The sequence below is a fragment of the Choloepus didactylus genome, chromosome 2 (assembly GCF_015220235.1).
Source record: "Choloepus didactylus isolate mChoDid1 chromosome 2, mChoDid1.pri, whole genome shotgun sequence".
Lineage (NCBI taxonomy): Eukaryota > Metazoa > Chordata > Mammalia > Pilosa > Megalonychidae > Choloepus > Choloepus didactylus.
The window spans coordinates 37,269,400-37,287,830 of record NC_051308.1 but is presented as its reverse complement, the minus strand read 5'-3'; the positions used below and the strand labels follow the sequence as shown (position 1 = coordinate 37,287,830).

Here is an 18,431-nt window from a genome sequence, read left to right as displayed (position 1 = left end):
TAACACTACTATCAGTCATGTGTTGTTGAAAATATTTTAAGAATATTTTGCAATTCTTTTCACCTTGAAGCTCTCTCCCACTAGGATATGTTTGAACAAGTTCCTTTCTTTGGTCCTACCACCAACTTGATACACAATTAGATTATTTCCTTTTTGTTTCTGCTTTTCACAGAATGCTTAAATTTTTTAGTTGTTGTTTTTATAATTCTCTAACATATTTACAAGATTCAAAGTCAAATGTATAAAACAAGGTATATTCAGAGAGGACTAGCTTTTGTTCAAGTTACATCCACTCTGTTGTTACCCTCCTCTATAGAAATGTTTCAAATTAATTTCATTATTTATCCTACCATTAAAAAATAAGCAAATGACTTTCACAACCAGCCAAGATGGATTTCTAGGTAAACCAGATTTACCCTCCCAACTGAAACAACTAAAAAGAAAAACAGACAAAATAAATGAAACAACAGTTTTCAAGACACTGGACCTTAGGCAACAAAGGACACTAACTCCTGAGAGATGGAGAATAGAGAGAGCCGTTTAATTGTCCCGGATTACTGCCTTGAGAGAGTTTCCAGGCCATGACGCAGAAATAAAAGAACCCCAAGTGGAGTCCAGTGGACATCCTGAGTTGAGGAGAGGAAGCTGAGAGTCCAGAAAGATGAAGGTGGCTAGAGTTTCTCAGGGCAGAGTACCAGAGAAAAGACAACTACAGAGAGACAACTCTGGCAAATTGTGAAGGGCCCCTTTCAAATATTGAGCAGAGTACTGGTCAGCATATGAGTGTAACAAGTACTCAAGGCCAGGGAAACCATCTAGGTGATAAGAGGGAACAGTTCCTGATAAAGGGCCAGGAATAATGCCTGGAAAACCTCTTAATTCTAGCTCAGTTGAGTAGAGGACTCAGAAAGGTCTTGCTTCAAACTAAATGCTGCTCTGGTCTTGCCTAACAAATCTTAAAAACCAAGACCCCCCAAATCAAACTGTTTCCAAGTAACTTAACTGCATCCCAGAACAAAGCTCAAAAATATTTATTCACAATACCTCATATCTAATCAAAGATTACCAGTTGTGCTAAGAGCAGGAAAACATGAACTGTGATGAGAAAAATCAACCAATTGAAACTGCTCAAGAGATGTTAGAACTAAACCTAAAAGTTATCATTACTGTATTCCAGATGTTTAAAAAAGTAGAGACATGGAAGATATAAAAAGAGACCCAGATCAAACTTTTGGATGGGAGTAATGCCAGATTGGACACTGTAGACAAAAAGATTAGTGAACTTGAAGATGTAGCAATAGAAGCTTTCCAAAATGAAACACATAGAGAAAAAAACTCAAGAAAAATGAACAGAGCATGAGTGAACTGTGGGACACTTTCAAGAAGCCTAATATAAGTTTAATTGGAATCCCTGGAGGAAGGAGAGAATTAGTTGTTCAGAAAATTAATTGAAGAAATAAAGGCTGAAAAATTTCTAAACTTGATGAAAACTATAAACCTTTAGATTCAAAAAGCTTGGTAAAACCCAAGCATAAGAAGCGTGAAGGAAACTACACCAAGGTATAGCATAATCAAATTGCCTAAAATAAGTGATAAAGAACAAAGTTAAAAGCTACTGGCAGGGCAGGGGGGGACATTTTACATAGAGAAGAACTAAGAGAAGGATGACATTAGATTTCTTGTTGGAAACAAGTCATGGGAGAAAACAATGGAGTAATACCTTTAATATACTTGAAAAACAAAATTGCTGGCCTACAATATCATACCCAAAGGTGAAATGAAAATCCTTTCCCACATACAAGAACTAAAAGAATTCACCACCAGCATACCTACACCATAATAAATGTAAAAGGAAGTCCTTCAGGCATAAGGAAAATGTCAACAGATGGAAATAATGGAGCTACACAAAGGAGTGAAGAATAACAGAAATGGGTAAATATATTTTCTATTTTCTTATTATTTAAATGTCTTTAAAAGTTAATTGACTGTTTAAAGAAAAACATTATGGTAGTGTGGGATTTAGAACATATGTAAAAGAAAATGTATGGCAACAATAGCATAAAAGCTAGGAGAGGGAGAAACGGTATTATACTATTATAAAGTTTTTATTACATACATGAAGTGGTATATCACTTGAAGGTAGAGCTTGATAAGTTGAAGATATATACTATAATACTCAAAAGAATTGAAAGTAGGGATTGGAACAATTATTTGCATACCGATGTTCATAGCAGCATTATTCACAATTACCAAAAGATGGAAGCAACCCAAGTGTCCATCAGCTGATGAATGGATAAACAAAATGTGGTGTGTGTGCGCACGCATGTGCGCGCGCGCGAACACACACACAGATATTATTCAGCCATGAAAAGGAACGACGTTCTGATACATGCAACAACATGGGTGAACCTTGAAGACATTATGCTGGATCGGATAAGCCAAACACAAAAGAACAAATATTAAATTATCTCACTGATATGAGATAATTAGGATAAGCAATCTTAGTGTCTAGTGTCGTAGAGTCAGACACTAGAATACACTTTACTAGAAGACGGGGTAGGGGTAGGGAATGGGGAGTTAATGCCTCATTGGTACATAATTTGTTTGGAGTAATGGAAAAGTTCGGTAATGTATGGTGGCGATGGTAGCTCAACGTTGTGAATGTAATTAACAACTGAATTATATATCTGAATATGGTTAAAAGGGGGAAATTTTAGGTTATATATATGTTACTAGAATAAAAATTAAAAAAAAAAAAACCAACCACCACAGGACTGTACAACACAAACACTGGGCACTAATGTAAACTATGGACTATAGGTATAGTACAATTATAATTATACTCTTATTAACTGTAACAAAAGTACCACACAAATGCAAAATGTTAATAATGGAGGCAGGTATATGGAAACTGTATTTTCTGCATGATTTTTCTGTAAACCTACAACTGCTTTAATAAAAATGATATATACTTTAAACCCTAAAGCAGCCACTAAAATAAGAAAAAGAGTTGTAGCTAATAAGCCAACAAAGAGATACATTAGAATCAGCAAAAAAGACTCAGTTGATCCACAAGAAAACAGAATATGAGGGAAAAAGGAACATAGAACAGATGGGACAAAATAGAAAAAATGAAGCAAGATGGAAGCAAGACATTAAACTTAAACCTAACTATAACAATAATTACATTGAATGGAAATTGTCTAAATATCCCAATTAAAAGGAGGATGTTACCAGATTGGATAAAAAAGCATGACCCAACTAGATGCTGCCCACAAAATTACGCTTTAAATTAAAAAAGACAAAAATATTTAAAAGTGAAAAGAATGAAAAAGATATTCCATGCTCACCCTAGTCAAAAGAAAGCTGCAGTGACTCTATTAATACCAAAGGAGATTCCAGAGCGAAAAATATTACTAGGGATAAAGAAAGCTATCTTATAATGATAAAGGAGTGAAAAAAAATCAAAGACACTATGACAATTCTAAATGTTTGTGTTTTTCTTAATAATGGACCTTCAAAATACATGGAACAAAAATTGATAGAACTATAAGGAAAAATAGATGAATCATCAGTTTTAGTTGGAGATTTCAATACTGCTTCCTCAATAATTGATAGAACAATTTTCCTCTATTGTTCTAGAGGAGAGGAAATCAGCAAGGTACCAGAAGGTGCTAACAGCTTAATCAGCCAACTTGATCTTATTGACATTTATAGAACACTCCACCCAATAAGAGCAGAATATATATTCTTTTCTAGTGCACATGGAACATTTACCAAGAAAACCATAATCTGGGCCATAAAACAGGTCTCAGTAAATATAAAAGGATTCAAGTCATACAAAGTATGTTCTCTGATCACAATAAAATTAAACTAGAAATCAATAATGGAAGGATCTCTGGAAAATCTCCAAATATTTGGAAATTAAATGACACACTTCTAAATAACTTACAGGTTAAAGAAGGTATCAAAAGAGAAATTAGAAAGTGTTTTGAGCTGAATGAAAATGAAAATACAACATATAAAATTTGTGCAATGCTACTAAAATACTTCTTGGAAATTTATAACATTATCTATATTAGAAAAGAAGAAAAAATTTCACATCGGTGACCTCAGTTTTCATCATGAGAAACTAGAAAAATAAGAGCAAATTAATTCCCAAGTAAGCAGAAGAAAGGAACTGATAAAAATAAGAGCATTAATCAGTGAAATAGAAAACAAAAAGAAAATAGAGAAAATGAATGAAAACAAAAGCCAGTTCTTTGTAATTAATAAAATGGGCTAAACTCTTGCCTTAGAGTGCTCAGGATAAAAATAGAGGAGTCACAAATTACCAACATCAGCAGAGAAGGAACACCACTACAGATTCTACAGAGATTGACAGAATAATAAGGGAATATTATGAACACTTAATGGCAATTAACTTACAGTTTGGATGAAATGGAGAAATTCTCAGACGCAAACTCAAGAAGCTCATTTGAGAAGTAACTTCAGTAGCTTTATATCTGTTAGAGAAGTTGAATTTAGTTAATATTGTACCACAAAGAAACTCCAGGCCCAGATACCTTTAGTAGTGAATTCTGTAAAACATAAGGAATACTACTAATTTTACACAAACTCTCTTAGAAAATGGAAGATGAGAAGATACTTCCCAACTCACTGTATGAGGCCAGCATTACCATGATATTGAAACCAAAGACATATAAGAAAAGAAAACCAGAGACGAGTATCTCTCATGAACGTGGGTACAAAAATTCTAAACAAAATTTTAGCAAAAAAAGAAAAAAAAAAAATCCAACAATATATAATACAACATAATGCATCATGACTAAGTAGTTTGTCCTTAGAATGCAAGGTTGGTTTAACATTCAAAAATCAACCCATGTAATTCACTATATAAACAAACTGAAAGTTTGTATGTTTATCTCAATAAATAGAAAAAATATTTAAAAAATCAAACTTTGCTTATTATTTAAAAAGCCATTAGCAAACTAGGGATATAAGGGAATTTAAAATAATCTCTATGAAAAATTTGCAGCTAACATCATACTTAATGGTGAAAGATTGAATGCTTTCCCCCAAGAACAGAAACAATACAAGGAAGTCCACTCTCTCCACATCTATTCAGTGTTGTACTGAAATGCAATAAGACAATAGCCAGTGTACTAAAGCAAAAAACAGAAGTAAAATGCATTCAGATTGGAAGGGAAAATTCTCTTTATTTTCATATAACATGAACATCTATGCATAAAATCTGATGAGAGCTACAAAAATGTTAAAAGAACTAATAAGTGATTTTGTAAGTTTGCCAAGTAAAGATCAACATCTAAAAGCAATTTTATTCCATATGCTAGCAATGAACAATCAGAAATGGAAACTTAAAAAACTTTCCATGTATAATAGCATCAAAAATATGAACTACTTAAGGATAAATCTGGCAAAAAATGTTCAAGAGCTATACATTAAAAACTATAAAATGTTGCTGATAGAAATTAAAGACCTGAATATCTGTGGAGATATACCTTGTTTGTGTCAGAAGATTACGTATTGTTAAGATGTCAGTTATCCCCAGCTTGATGAATTGAGTTAACACAATCTCAATCAAAAGCCCATAGGCTTTTTTTTTTTTTAATTCTGTAGAAAATGACAAGCTGATTCTCTAATTCATATGGAAAATGCAAAGAACCTAAAATAGCCCACCACTACCTGATTTCAAGGCTTATAATAATGCTACATTAATTAGCATGATATTGGCAAATAGATTAATGGAACAAAAATAGTAAGTCCAAAATGGATCCACACATATATGAACAACACATTTCTGACAAAGATGGAAAGACAATTAAGTGGAGAAAGAAATGCCTTTTCAACAAATGGTGCAGGACATAGATATTCATATGCAAAAAATTGACTTCAATCCATATCTCACCTCAAATACAAAAATGCAAAATGGGTCATGATCTAAATATAAAACTATAAAACTTCTAGAAGAAAGCTGTAAAAACAACAACATGAATGAATCTCAGAACAAATTATACTGAGTGAAAAAAGCCGGAGAAAATAGAATACACTGTGTATTATTCCATTTATATACAACTCTAAGAAATGTAAACAAATCTATTCTGACAAAATTCTGCCTAGGGGCAGGGAGGGGTGGCAAGGGGCAGGAGGATGGGATTACTAAAGGGATGAGAAAACTTTTAATTATATGTTCATTATCTTGATTGTGATGCTGGCTTCACAGGTATGAAAATTAAGTCAAAATTTATCAAATTGTACACTTCAGATATGTTTAGCTTGTTGCATGTCAGTATTGCCTCTATAAAGCTGTTAAAAATATATATTCACTTTCTCCTCCTATTTTCCTAGGTAAACATGGTATTTTGTATATACTTTTCTCCACCTTTTTTTTTTTTTTTAAACAGTGTATTCTGGAAATTATTCCTTAGCAAAACTTATACAATTATTTTCTTTTTTACACCTTCATAGCTTACCTTGGCTTATTCAACTAGTCTTCTATTGAAGGACATTTTAATTATTTCCAGTCATTTGTTATTATAAATAATGATGGATGACATAGTTTTATGCATGTATCTTTTTAACATTTTGCTGGTATCTTTGGGAAAGAATTTTTCAAAGTGGGATTGTTGTGTCAATAGTTAAATACCCAAGTAATTTTGGAAGTATTGCCAAATTTCCCTTTTTAGGGGTTGTATCAGTTTGTATAATGATAAACAGGGTGTCGCTCCCCCACAGTCTCTCACTGCAGACTATGTTCTTAAATGTTTAGACTTTGCCAATGTGAGAAATGCAAATCTAATTTGCATTTCTATTACTATGAGAAAGGTAGAGCATGTTTTCATATGGTTGTGAGCCCTTTGTATATCTTTTTCTAAGAACTATGATCATTTCTTAATTGAATTTTTAAAATAGTTTTGCTGGCCATTTACGTCTACATTCGTAAGGCTCTTTATACTTTAGGAATATTAACCTTTTGTCTGTAATGCAACAAATTTTTTTTTCTCAGTATCATTGGCAAGTTTTGCTTATTTTATATTTTTTTGGTGAGCTGAGGCTAGGTAACATTTTTTTATTTTTAAGTACTCAAATTTATAAATCTTTCCCCTTGTTGCATCCTGACTTTGAGACGTAATTAGGAAGGTTTTCCCCACTCATTAGTACATAGACATCCATATTTTTTCTAGCACTTTTTTTTTTTTTTTTACATTCAGGTTCCTGATCCCTTTGGAATTTATCCTTGTGAATAATGAGAAAAAATATATCCACTTATGTCAACACTGCTTACTTAAGTTTATTTTATCCCACTAATTTTTATTATATCTCAGATTTCCAATGCAGTTAAGTCTTTTTCTGGATCTTCTATTCCGTTCCATGGTCGGTCTGTACTCTTGGGCCAGAAGTATACGGCTTTAGTTACAGAGCCCGCCCTGCTCTCCCACTCCACCCGCCATTGCTCTTTTCTCTGGTTGTTTTCTGCTTGTTCTTGCCGGATCGTTTTTTCGAATTGGTTGTAAATTCCACTAGAAGACATGTCTTTAAAAATCTTCAAACATCGTCTTTCTTCCCCTAGATTAAATGTTCTCAGTGTCTTCAAGTCTTAGAACAGCTTTCATTATTCTTTCCTTTCCCATAACTTACGGAAATGAACTGAACCCATTGGGGTAGATGTGATGAAGACAAGATTCCTTGGGATAAGGCCTTTTAAAAGTGTCAGCAAGGATGTGAGACAGTCGGAACATTTGGAGATGAGGAAGGGAAAAACTAAAGAATGGACGGGAGTGGGCAGGAAGAAAGTCATCTCTTCTGTCTGGGCATTTAGGGCAGGTTCCTGATGTCTCACAGCAGTGTAGCAAAAGGGTCCAGCTGTCTGAACAGGTATGAGTGGCTTGCCGTTCTCCTTTTCCCAAATCCCTGCCTATTCTCCTTCTAGTAACCCCGCCTCCAACCTCCGGTGCCGTTTAAATCTCCGTCTCTCCCAGTTTCTGTGTCTGGTAAGCCTCTTTCCTCCCCTCCTCCCTTTGCTTGGATTCTTCCGAGGTCTGTTTTCTCTTCTTCCCGGTGGTGCGCTGCAGTTGGTTTCTTCCGCTCCGGCCCCGCCCACTGCAGGTCCTGGCCCAGGGGCAGTGTTTGATGACGTGTTTTATAGGAGGCGTAGGGCGAAAAGTGTCTGCAGCCGGGAAAGGCGAAGTTCACTCCCAGTAACCGCCCCCAGAGCCGGGTCCCTAACGAAGAAGGAAACCGTGAAAGAGAGAGGGGTGGTCCAGCCCCTTTTCACAGAGAAGCGTCGCCTCACCTTAGCTGTCCTTACACAATGGACTCAGTACCTGCCACTGTGCCTTCTGTCACCGCTTCCCCGGGGGACCCGGAACTTCTAGGATCCCTGTCGGTGCTGTACGCAGCCCTCATAGCTGAGCTACTGGAGGTGACGGGCTCCATTCCCGGGGAGGGACCCCAGCCGTCGAAGGCGGGTGGACGAGTTCTGAATGGAGTGGGTGCATTGACTGACGGGGCGTGGGAAAAACAGCGTGTCAGGCCTCAGGCAAGCCGGACGTTGCTTTGCAGTTTAGGGAAACCATTGGGAGTGTATTGAGGTTTCCTTACGCGTTCATTTTGTATTGAGTACTTATGATTTGCCAGGCACTGAGTTAGGTTCTTGTTTACAGTCATGAGCAAAATACAGCGAGCATCTTGTTCCTGCCGGTCCATTTCCCCTGATCCTCGGCATTGTGGAGGATGGGGCCAGAATGGTGGATCCTCCTTTACTTATAGAGGGTGGTGTTTGATGTACCCTCTTAAAGGACACGTTTAGAATTCAGGTTTTCAGTTTTATAGAAGGCAGTTAAATTCAGAGCAGTCTATTCAGACCAGTAATCAGGAACTGACTGAAGTTACTCTGTATGTTTTAGTCTTTGTTTATTTAAGAGTAGAATAGACTGATTAAAAATCTTAGAGGAATCACATTATTTGTGATGTTATTTTAGTTTTATTTGCAGCCATAAAAGTTGATTACTTCGAAATTATCTTTTAAATTTCTTGTGTTATGTGTTTTTCTCAATAATAAAACCAACTGATCCAGGAGAAAAGTATGGTCCAGAAGGATTCTTGCCATGTGTTAGACAGCAGATGTGGTTGGGCCTATTGCAAACTTGAAATATATGCTTAACTTAAAGGCATTTAGATTGACAATGTTTAAAAATATTACAAGCCAAAGAAGAAATGTGAGGCTGCAAATATCCAATTTTTCTTTAAGCAGTGGAAGCCATTGAAGCTTTTGAGAGGGTAATTACCTGATGTAGGTAGGATTTAGAATTTCTATGAATAATTGTCTGTAACTGCTTTATTGTAAATTTCTTTAAGGCTCTCTGTTATTCTCATATTTCTATTTCAGCTAGTTGCTACATTGCCTGATGATGTTCGGCCTGGGCCTGATTTTTATGGCCTGCCATGGAAGCCTGTACTTATCACTGCCTTTTTGGGAATCGTTTCATTCACCATCTTCTTCTGGAGAACTGTCCTTGTTGTGAGTAGATTAAATTAACTTATATTTTGTTTCGTAAATCCAAGTGATATTTTATAATCACTGTCCCTTTTATTTGTTCCTTTTTTAGTCACTTATATGTACACCAATTAATGTGTATACTCCAAGCTAACCTTGTAAAATAATCTAACGTAATCTTTTTTGGTAAGGGAACTAGACAATGTGTGTAATGTCAATTGGAAAATTTCGATTTATAAGTCCATTATATCAAAATTTAAAAATTAAGTATTAGTTGGGCACATATATACACTGCTAGAATTGGAGGCTCTTGGAGCAATCCTGAAAAGCAGTTTAATATTATCTATCAGAAGCCTTGAAAATGTTCAGATCCTTTTACACAGTATAATACTATGTCTAGCAATCTTCTCTAAAGAAGTAATCAGTCATGCACTTGTACGGACATTTAGTGGAACAGTATTTATTAGGGTGAAAACTTGGCATAACCTAAGTGATTCATAGTAAAGGAATTGTTAAATTATTGTACATCCATTAATGGAATATTTAGGCAGCTCTTAATTTGTATATTTTTCGAAAACTTTGGGGCACAGAAAATGGTCATGATTTAATGTTAAGTGGAAAACAGAAACCAAAACTTTGAAGTGTAGGTAAACTGTATATTCTTACATAAACACATATGTACACATACACACAAAAAAATGCAAGGAAATACACAAATTGATAAAAATGTTAATATATAGGAGATAATGTAATTTTCGTTTGTTTTCCCAATATATATGTTTTTCCCAAATTTTATAGTTTGATCATTCTATGCGGAGAAAATATACGTGCATTATTATATCTGTGCCATTGTGCACAGAAAATATCTTTCTATTTGGAAATAGCAGTTATATAGTGTCCAAAGGCACACTATTCAAATTTTTATTCCTTAGTCTTCTCTTTCTGTACAGTTTGTCTTTCATGCTTACTTACGTATATATACCCATTCATATACATACTTATGATTGTACTGTATGTTGTTCTCTGTCTTTTTAAAAAATTACTCATGCATTTTTCTGAGTTCTTAGAAAATTTGAGACGTTGCTATTTAAAAATGGAAATAGTTTACTGGTTTTCTGATTTTATTAATAATGACTGCTATCATCAAGATACAGACAGAGCATTTGCATCACCCCAAAAAGTTCTTTTTTTCCTTTACAGCCAATATGCCTAACTCTTGGTCCCAGGAAACCATTGATCTGTTTTCTGTTTGTATAAATTAGTTTTGTCTGTTACAGAACTTCATTTCATATAAACAAAATTGTAATGTATGTATTATTTTCTTTCTGACTTCTTCCACTCAACATAAGGTTTTTTTGATTCATCTACATTATATCAGTAGTTTGTTTTTTATTATTCCTAGTAGTGTAGTTTATCTGTTCAGCTGTTGATGTATTGCTGTAAAAAAGATTTGTTTTAACTTATAACCACTTTTTTCTGTGTTCTTACAAACTAATTGACTTTTTTAATGAAAAGAACTTAACTGGTTTTGTGATTATATTAATAATACATGCACATTGTAGAAAAACTCAAACAACATAGACAAGTACAAAGAAAAAAGTAAAACCATCAGTCCCACTACCAGAGACTGTATTTGTTAACCCTGATTGAAGATATTTCCAGACAGCTTTCTTCAACCATATTCCTAATTTTAGATAAATGCAATTATATTATATTATATTCATTATATTAATGAGATTTATTGTTTTGTGTTTTTTCTATGTTATTTCACACATATTTTTAATTGTGGCAGAATATTTTATGAAATGTTGCACCAATTTTAGACCTTGAAATTATTTCAGATGTTTTACTGCTATAAATATCTCAGGTGAGAGGAAAATACCTGGGAATATGAAACTTTAAAAAAAGAAAATATTTAGAACAACAAAATTTTAAAACTAGTGAATATTGTTTCTTTATGTTGAGAGTAATGTAAGGGTAACTTTTTTTTTTTAATTCAGTTTTATTGTGCTATATTCACATATCATGCAGTCATCTGTGGTGTACAATCAATTGTTCACAGTACTATCATATAATTGTGCATTCACCACCCCAATTTATTTTTTGAACATTTTCCTTATACCAGAAAAAGTAAAAATAAGAATAAAAAATAAAAGTAAAAAAGAACACCCAAATCATCCCTCCCCTCCCACCCTATTTTTCATTTAGTTTTTCTCCCCAGTTTTCTCCTCATCCATCCATCCACTGGATAAAGGGAGTGTAATCCACAAGGCTTTCACAATCACACTGTCACCCCTTGTAAGCTACATTGCTATACAATTGTCTTCAAGAGTCAAGGCTACTGGGTTGCAGTTTGAGTGTCAGGTATTTACTTCTAGCTATTCCAATGCATTAAAACCTAAAAAGGGTCATCTGTATAGTGTGTAAGAATGCCGACCAGAGTGACCTCTCGACTCCATTTGAAATCTCTCAGCCACTGAAACTTTATTTCATTTCAGTTCACATCCCCCTTTTGGTCAAGAAGATGTTCTCAATCCCATGATGTTGGGTCCAGATTCATCTTCGGGAGTCATATCTCATGTTGCCAGGGAGATTTACACCCCTGGGAATCAGATCCCACATAGCGGGGAGGGCAGTGAGTTCACCTGCTGAGTTGGGTTAGCTAGAGAGAGAGGGCCACATCTGAGCAACAAAGAGGTACTCAGGGGGAGACTCTAAGGCACAATTATAAGCAGGTTTAGCTTCTCCTTTAAGGCTAACTTTTTTAAAGCCAGTTATTTTTGTATTAAAGATTATGATTGGGTTTGTTTTATTTTTTTCTCCCCAAATCAAAAAAAGATATGCATTCTTATAGAAAACACAGAAAGATATAAATAAAAACAGAAAGGATACTGCCTCCCAGAATTATTATTTCCACTTTTATGAATTTCATTTATCTTTTCTTGCTTTCCCTCTCTTCTCCTCCAAATAGCCATATGTTTGTATGTCAGTTGTATATGTGTATAATAATATTCTTATATCGAGTACTCTGTGTTGTATAGTTTATAATTATAAAGAGTTTGTATTTGTAGATTTCATGTTTACTATGAAAATGTCAGCCATTTCCATTATTAAAGTTATGTGCTCATTTAATCAGATTGGTATTCACTTAATGGATATGTAAGTTTATCTTTAATTGCAAAATAAGGTATTTACCTCAGTGCTTTTATTAGAAACTGCTTATAAAGAATCATTGCTAATTAAACTGTAAATACATTTTAACATTTTCTTGTTTTTTAATCGTATGAATTCATTATACTGAACCAAAATGTTATTAAATTTTCATTTGGTTACAATTATAACTGTTGCATTAGGAAATTTTATATTTCTATCAGTGTTTTGACGTCTAATTTTGTTTCTTTCTCTTCTAGGTAAAAAATAGAGTTTATCAAGGTAACATTTTGGACTTATTTTGTCATTTGTACTATTCCCTCAGTATTGGTGTTTGACTTGGGGTTTATTTAAGTTAGAAGTAGATAAATAAATTTCTGCTTCCTGATTGACTTGTTAACTCCTGGAAATTTTAGTATTCCTAAATTGCTAGCTTGTAATTACAGAGTATGTGGTGGTGCTACCAGTTGAAATAGGGGATGAGGAAGAACAAATAGTGGAAGTATGGAGAAGATGATTAGTTTAATTTGGGCAGATTGACTTTGGGGGACCTTTGGGACATTTGGGTACAATGGTTTAGGAGGCAATTGATGATATGAATTTGAAGTTTGGAGAGAGGGAAGGAGAGGCTCTAGGGAAGAAGTAAATATTGATAAGAACTGTGTGCCTTTCCAGAAGCATTCAGCCTTGTGAAGGATACTGATTTCACAGGACAATGTATGTGTCTTAATAGAAATTTAGAGAAAATATTATGACAGTTAAGTGGAGTTCTAGTGGAGAAAAAAAGTGCAAATAAACAGGGTGCAAAATGATGAGATTATATATGTACTTCTCATAGAATGTGGTGATTAAATGAGATGTCTGTTATGGAGCTGGTTGGCTACTTGGCATATTAGTAGGTCCTCAAATACTGTTTTTTATTCTACTAGTGGTAGCATTGGAGGTAGTGAAGGTTTGACTTGAGGGGAGCAGAGATCTAACATTGGTAATGTAGAAAATATATTTGGATATTGGGCCAGATGATAAAATTAAATGCCAGTCAGAGAAGCCTGGAATTCTTGGCATTGGACTAGGTGCTTTTTGTATGTGTTCTACCGTGAGATAGATACTTTACATATGTATTTATGCCTAAGGTGGTGGCAACAATCCCATCTTACAGATGAAAATCAAAAATCAAGGCTTTTTGATTAGTTGTTCGAGGTCCTGAAGCTATTAACTGGTGAAGCTGGGATTTGAACCCAGATATGTGATCCAAAGTCCATGCTGTTCTGACTACCTCATTCTCTTGAGCTAGAATCTGTTGGGGAATATAAAGATATTGTTGCCTATGAGTAGATCAATTAAATTATATTTTAGAAGGATCTCTGGTAGATATTGAAAAATGTAGCCTGAAGTGAGGAGAACCTGGAACAGTGGGGATTTTTTGAAGCAGTTGCAGGATCTAAGTGTACTGGAAATAATTACTAGAACTTGGAGAATGATATGAATTGAGAATAAGCATGAGGGAGGGCACTGCAAGTTCTCAGGCCTGCATGACAAGGAGAATGAAGTGGCAGGTGATACAAAGACAAGGAAGTGAGAGAGAAGAACAGAAAAATTGAGCATGGGAAAAAGTTTGGTTGGGGTGTTTGAAATAAAATCTCTGGGGACTTTTCAGTGGGCGGTAAGAAACGTTGGACTTAAATTTAAATGAAGGGCCATGCTAGAGAGGCAGATTTAGAAGTAATCACAAGATGCAATAGAGGAGATTGAGCTAGCTGGACAGCAGCACACAGAATGATGCTTGCTATAATCTAAAGCTTTAGAGGAAAATGGGTAAGTCATATAATTATGAATAATTAATACTAAATATTAATTAAAATACCAAATATTTGGCTTCTACTTGTACTACCATCAGGTTCTTTTTAATTCCACTTAAGCTACCTTGACTTCATGTTGCCCTTTGCTAAATTCATTATACAGGCAACAGCTGCTGTGGTAGAATGGAAAATAGTGAGAATATTGCCAGACTTTGTTTTCTACTTTTTTTGTTCTTAAGGCTGGTAACTTGTAGTGTAAGATCATCTCTTGAGTCATTGGTATTTTGATAATGAAAATTATTTTGAATATTAAAAATGTGCTGAGTTTGAAAAGACTTGTGAAGGTTGTGTTTAAAAAAAATTTGAGGGCCTGCTCCATACTAAATACCTTGCTACTTGTGAATTATTGAAAAGTTTATATTTTGGTAGAGAATGGTAGCACATAAGCTGAATGTTGATGTAATGCAAATTTATTACATGTGAACAATGTCCCTGTGCTAATGGTTTAATCAACACATTAAGTATTTATTTTGGTAGATAACTTGAGTTAAAGAAATGTATATTGATATGTTTGCGCTTTCTGTTTCTTCTTGGTCGATGACAAATTTGATGTGATCCCATTTTCTGAAAGAAAGATGTTTAATGAAGGGAGGGACATTAAGCTAAAACATTTTACTGTATTTCTCCATTTTGAAAAACAAATTAAATTGGAATCTCATTGAAGTAACAGTCCTTATTGTCATATTTTTCTGAAATTTTAATCATATTTTTACATTTCTATGTCCATTAACTACAGATTGCTTTTTTAAGGCGTAATGTTTATGCTAACAAGTTCTTTACCCTCATAGTGCCAGAGAACATGCCTTTGCTTCTAGTACACTGAGTAATTTAATTTAGTGATCATAATAATCTTATGGATTTTTCTTCCTTTTTAGTCACTGAACAGCAAATTTCTGAGAAAATGAAGAATATCATGAAAGAAAATGCAGAACTTGTACAAAAATTGTCAAATTATGAACAGAAGGTATAATTATCCTTTCTGTTTTTCTCCCCATGGTTCTTCTAGCTTGAATTATTGCCGCCTGTCTTATAATTTAGTTACTGTGATGCTTTAGAGCATATTTTCTTATTTCATTGTTTTCTACAAACCATCCAAATCTAAGGCAGTCACCTTATGTGTAAAGTACTGCTTTCTTTTGAAGGGGTCACCCACTCGCAGATAAGTTTCGCTGGCACTAAAGTTTTTATTTCTGAATCTGAATATTTTATTTTATTTTTGTATTTCTTAGATCAAGGAATCAAAGAAACATGTTCAAGAAACCAAGAAACAAAATGTAATTCTCTCTGATGAGGCAATTAAATTTAAGGTAAAAATTGTCTTTTTTTGGGATTATATTCTAAAAATAAAAGTGAAAGTAATGTGTAATTATTACTAATGCATATACTATTTTGATAGGATAAAATCAAGAGACTTGAAGAAACTAATGAAATTTTGGGTGACACTGCTAAAAATCTGCGTGTTATGTTAGAATCAGAGAGAGAACAGAATGCCAAGAATCAGGACTTGGTAAGAAGTTTATTGCTAGGTGTTACTGTAATTTTGGCTTTTGAGCCATTTTGTACATTGTGGTAAGTTGACCTTTCTGTATTTTCCCATGATGTTACCTAAAATAAGAGTGAAGAACAGGGAAGTTGAACTTAATTCCATCCACTTTTGTGGAATTTTAAGTACTAATATCATAACTTACTATTTTGGGGGACTTAGAAAGTATTTTTTTCCCTCAGCACTGGGTAATTTTCATATTGCTTGACTCTGCCCTCCAAATCATGTAGAATAACTAAGAAACTGTAGCCCATTTGAACCATCCTACCATTTGTTTTGTTTTGCATAGTTCTTTTTTTTTTTTTTTTTTGGCTTTTATAAAGGGGGTTTATTTGGTTACACAGTTACAGTCTTAAGGCCATAAAGTATCCAAGGTAACACATCAACAATTAGGTACCTTCACTGGAGGATGGCCAATGGCATCGGGAAAACCTCTGTTAGCTGGGAATGCACATGGCTGGCGTCTGTTCCGAGTTCTGTTTTCAAAACGCCTTTCTCCCAGGACGTTCCTCTCTAGGCCGCAGCTCCTGTTCAGAATGTCACTCTCAGATGCTCTTGGGGCATTTGTCCTCTCTTAGCTTCTCCAGAGCAAGAGTCTGCTTTCAACGGCCGTCTTCAAACTGTGTCTCATCTGCAGCTCCTCTCTCAGCTCCTGTGCTTTCTTCAAAGTGTCCTTCTTGGTTGTAGTAAGCTCACACCTTCTGTCTGAGCTTATATAGTGCTCTAATCAAGGCCAGTGCTGAATGGGGGCATGAATTATGTAAGAGTTGCAGAGCTAGTACAGTGGGTTCCCTTATCACTCAAACCCAGTTAAACTTGATCACCTGGCTGAAGTAGTTTTTACTAGGTTTTTCCACTGTAAAATTATTCTTTTTTCTCCCCCTTTGCATACTGTTTTCATTGGAAAGAAGTCGCTATGCACGGCCCATACTTAAGGAGGCTGTATATTCATAAACTATTTGGAATTCTGTACTGTAGATTTGTCTAGTCTCCCCGACGTCCTACTGTTTTTAATCCAGATAAGAGAATTTTCAAAGACATCTTGGGGATTTTTTTTCTCCACCATTAGGAAAAACCATTGATTTGAACTGGTTTACTTGAAAGTTTTTCCCTCTTCTTTGCTTTTACTTTTTATCAGGTCATCTCCCGTATTATGTTTTAACCAGGAAGGTTGTAGATACCATGAAGTTATACCTTCAGCTATATTCTTTGTTCCTCATGTCTTTATGTTCTTGACTTTAATCGTAGGCCAAAACTGGATCACCTGCTTTTACCCAAAGCATAGGGGATGACTCTGGGATACATTTTGTTAATATTTCTTCTTTTTAGCATATATCCCAGGGTTTCTACGGAAATCCTGTTAACATTTTGTTATTCTCTTTCTACACACAGATACTGGAAAACAAGAAATCTATAGAGAAGTTAAAAGATGTTATTTCAGTAAATGCCTCAGAATTTTCAGAGGTAAAGCTGCTCACAATTCCTGCAGGGTATTAATACCATATCTTAGTTTTGTTGAGGAGCAACTATTTGAATTTGGAAACTGTATGATGTCTTGTTGGGAAAGTGTAACTTTTTCTGTTTTTCTTGGGAATCATCTTGCTAATAGGAGTATTTTGTGTTAGGTTCAAATTGCCCTTAATGAAGCTAAACTTAGTGAAGAGAAGGTGAAGTCTGAATGCCATCGGGTTCAAGAAGAAAATGGGAGGCTTAAGAAGAAGAAGGAGCAGGTAAAGAAAAGTTGTTGCCATAGATGATGTCAGCTAGAGAACTAAATAACATTGTCTTTTGAATATCTTTTCTCAAATCTCTTTTTAAAATGAAATATGAGTGCAGGATTTTGTTCTTAGACATGCAGAGTTTGAACTGTGCTCCCAGAATTGAGTGCGTGGCTATGTTTTCCCCGTCACTTCTGGAATTTTCTCTCCATCTGCATAATTTCTTGTGGCTGTCAGGATGCTTGTCTTTGTCTTGTCAAACACCAACCAGTTATTAACTTGAGTAGACTCAAGGGGGTGATGGATAGGCATTTTAGACCAAAGAATTGGGTATTTTATAAAACTTCTTGAGCAGTTACTGCTTCACTGACCAAGTGGCGGTTGTATAATCTGTTGTTCTCGGCCTGGGAAACAGTGAGATGTGCCCTTCCATTCACACTGGAAATGGATCATTTGAATTGGCTGCAAAAGGTTTTCTGAAGGGTGTAACAAACTGGATCTACTTCCTTGACAGTTATGTTCTGACTGTCGCTCCTCCCTCCCTTTAGACAAGACTTTAGCCTATAGTGGTAGGTCACTGAGAGGCATGGTTCCCTGTTTCCCTGCCTCATTCACATGGCCCTGGTGGCTCTACTGCAAAAGCC

The 18,431-nt window shown here is 34.9% G+C and overlaps 1 protein-coding gene across 5 annotated transcripts in view; it reads left to right on the top strand.

Annotated features, from left to right (window-relative positions):
* MIA3 (MIA SH3 domain ER export factor 3) overlaps positions 1–18,431 on the top strand; it is a 48,878-nt gene that overhangs the window by 17,793 nt on the left and 12,654 nt on the right. For 4 of the 5 annotated variants that reach the window (XM_037823344.1, XM_037823338.1, XM_037823347.1 and 1 more), the window contains 7 exons: positions 9,410–9,541; positions 12,928–12,949; positions 15,402–15,490; positions 15,756–15,833; positions 15,923–16,033; positions 17,462–17,533; positions 17,695–17,799. In XM_037823344.1, coding sequence (XP_037679272.1) covers positions 9,410–9,541; positions 12,928–12,949; positions 15,402–15,490; positions 15,756–15,833; positions 15,923–16,033; positions 17,462–17,533; positions 17,695–17,799 — 609 coding nt within the window. Of the gene's footprint in view, positions 1–7,238; positions 8,444–9,409; positions 9,542–12,927; positions 12,950–15,401; positions 15,491–15,755; positions 15,834–15,922; positions 16,034–17,461; positions 17,534–17,694; positions 17,800–18,431 lie in introns of those variants that run through there. The other variant, XM_037823351.1, reaches the window with a different exon arrangement.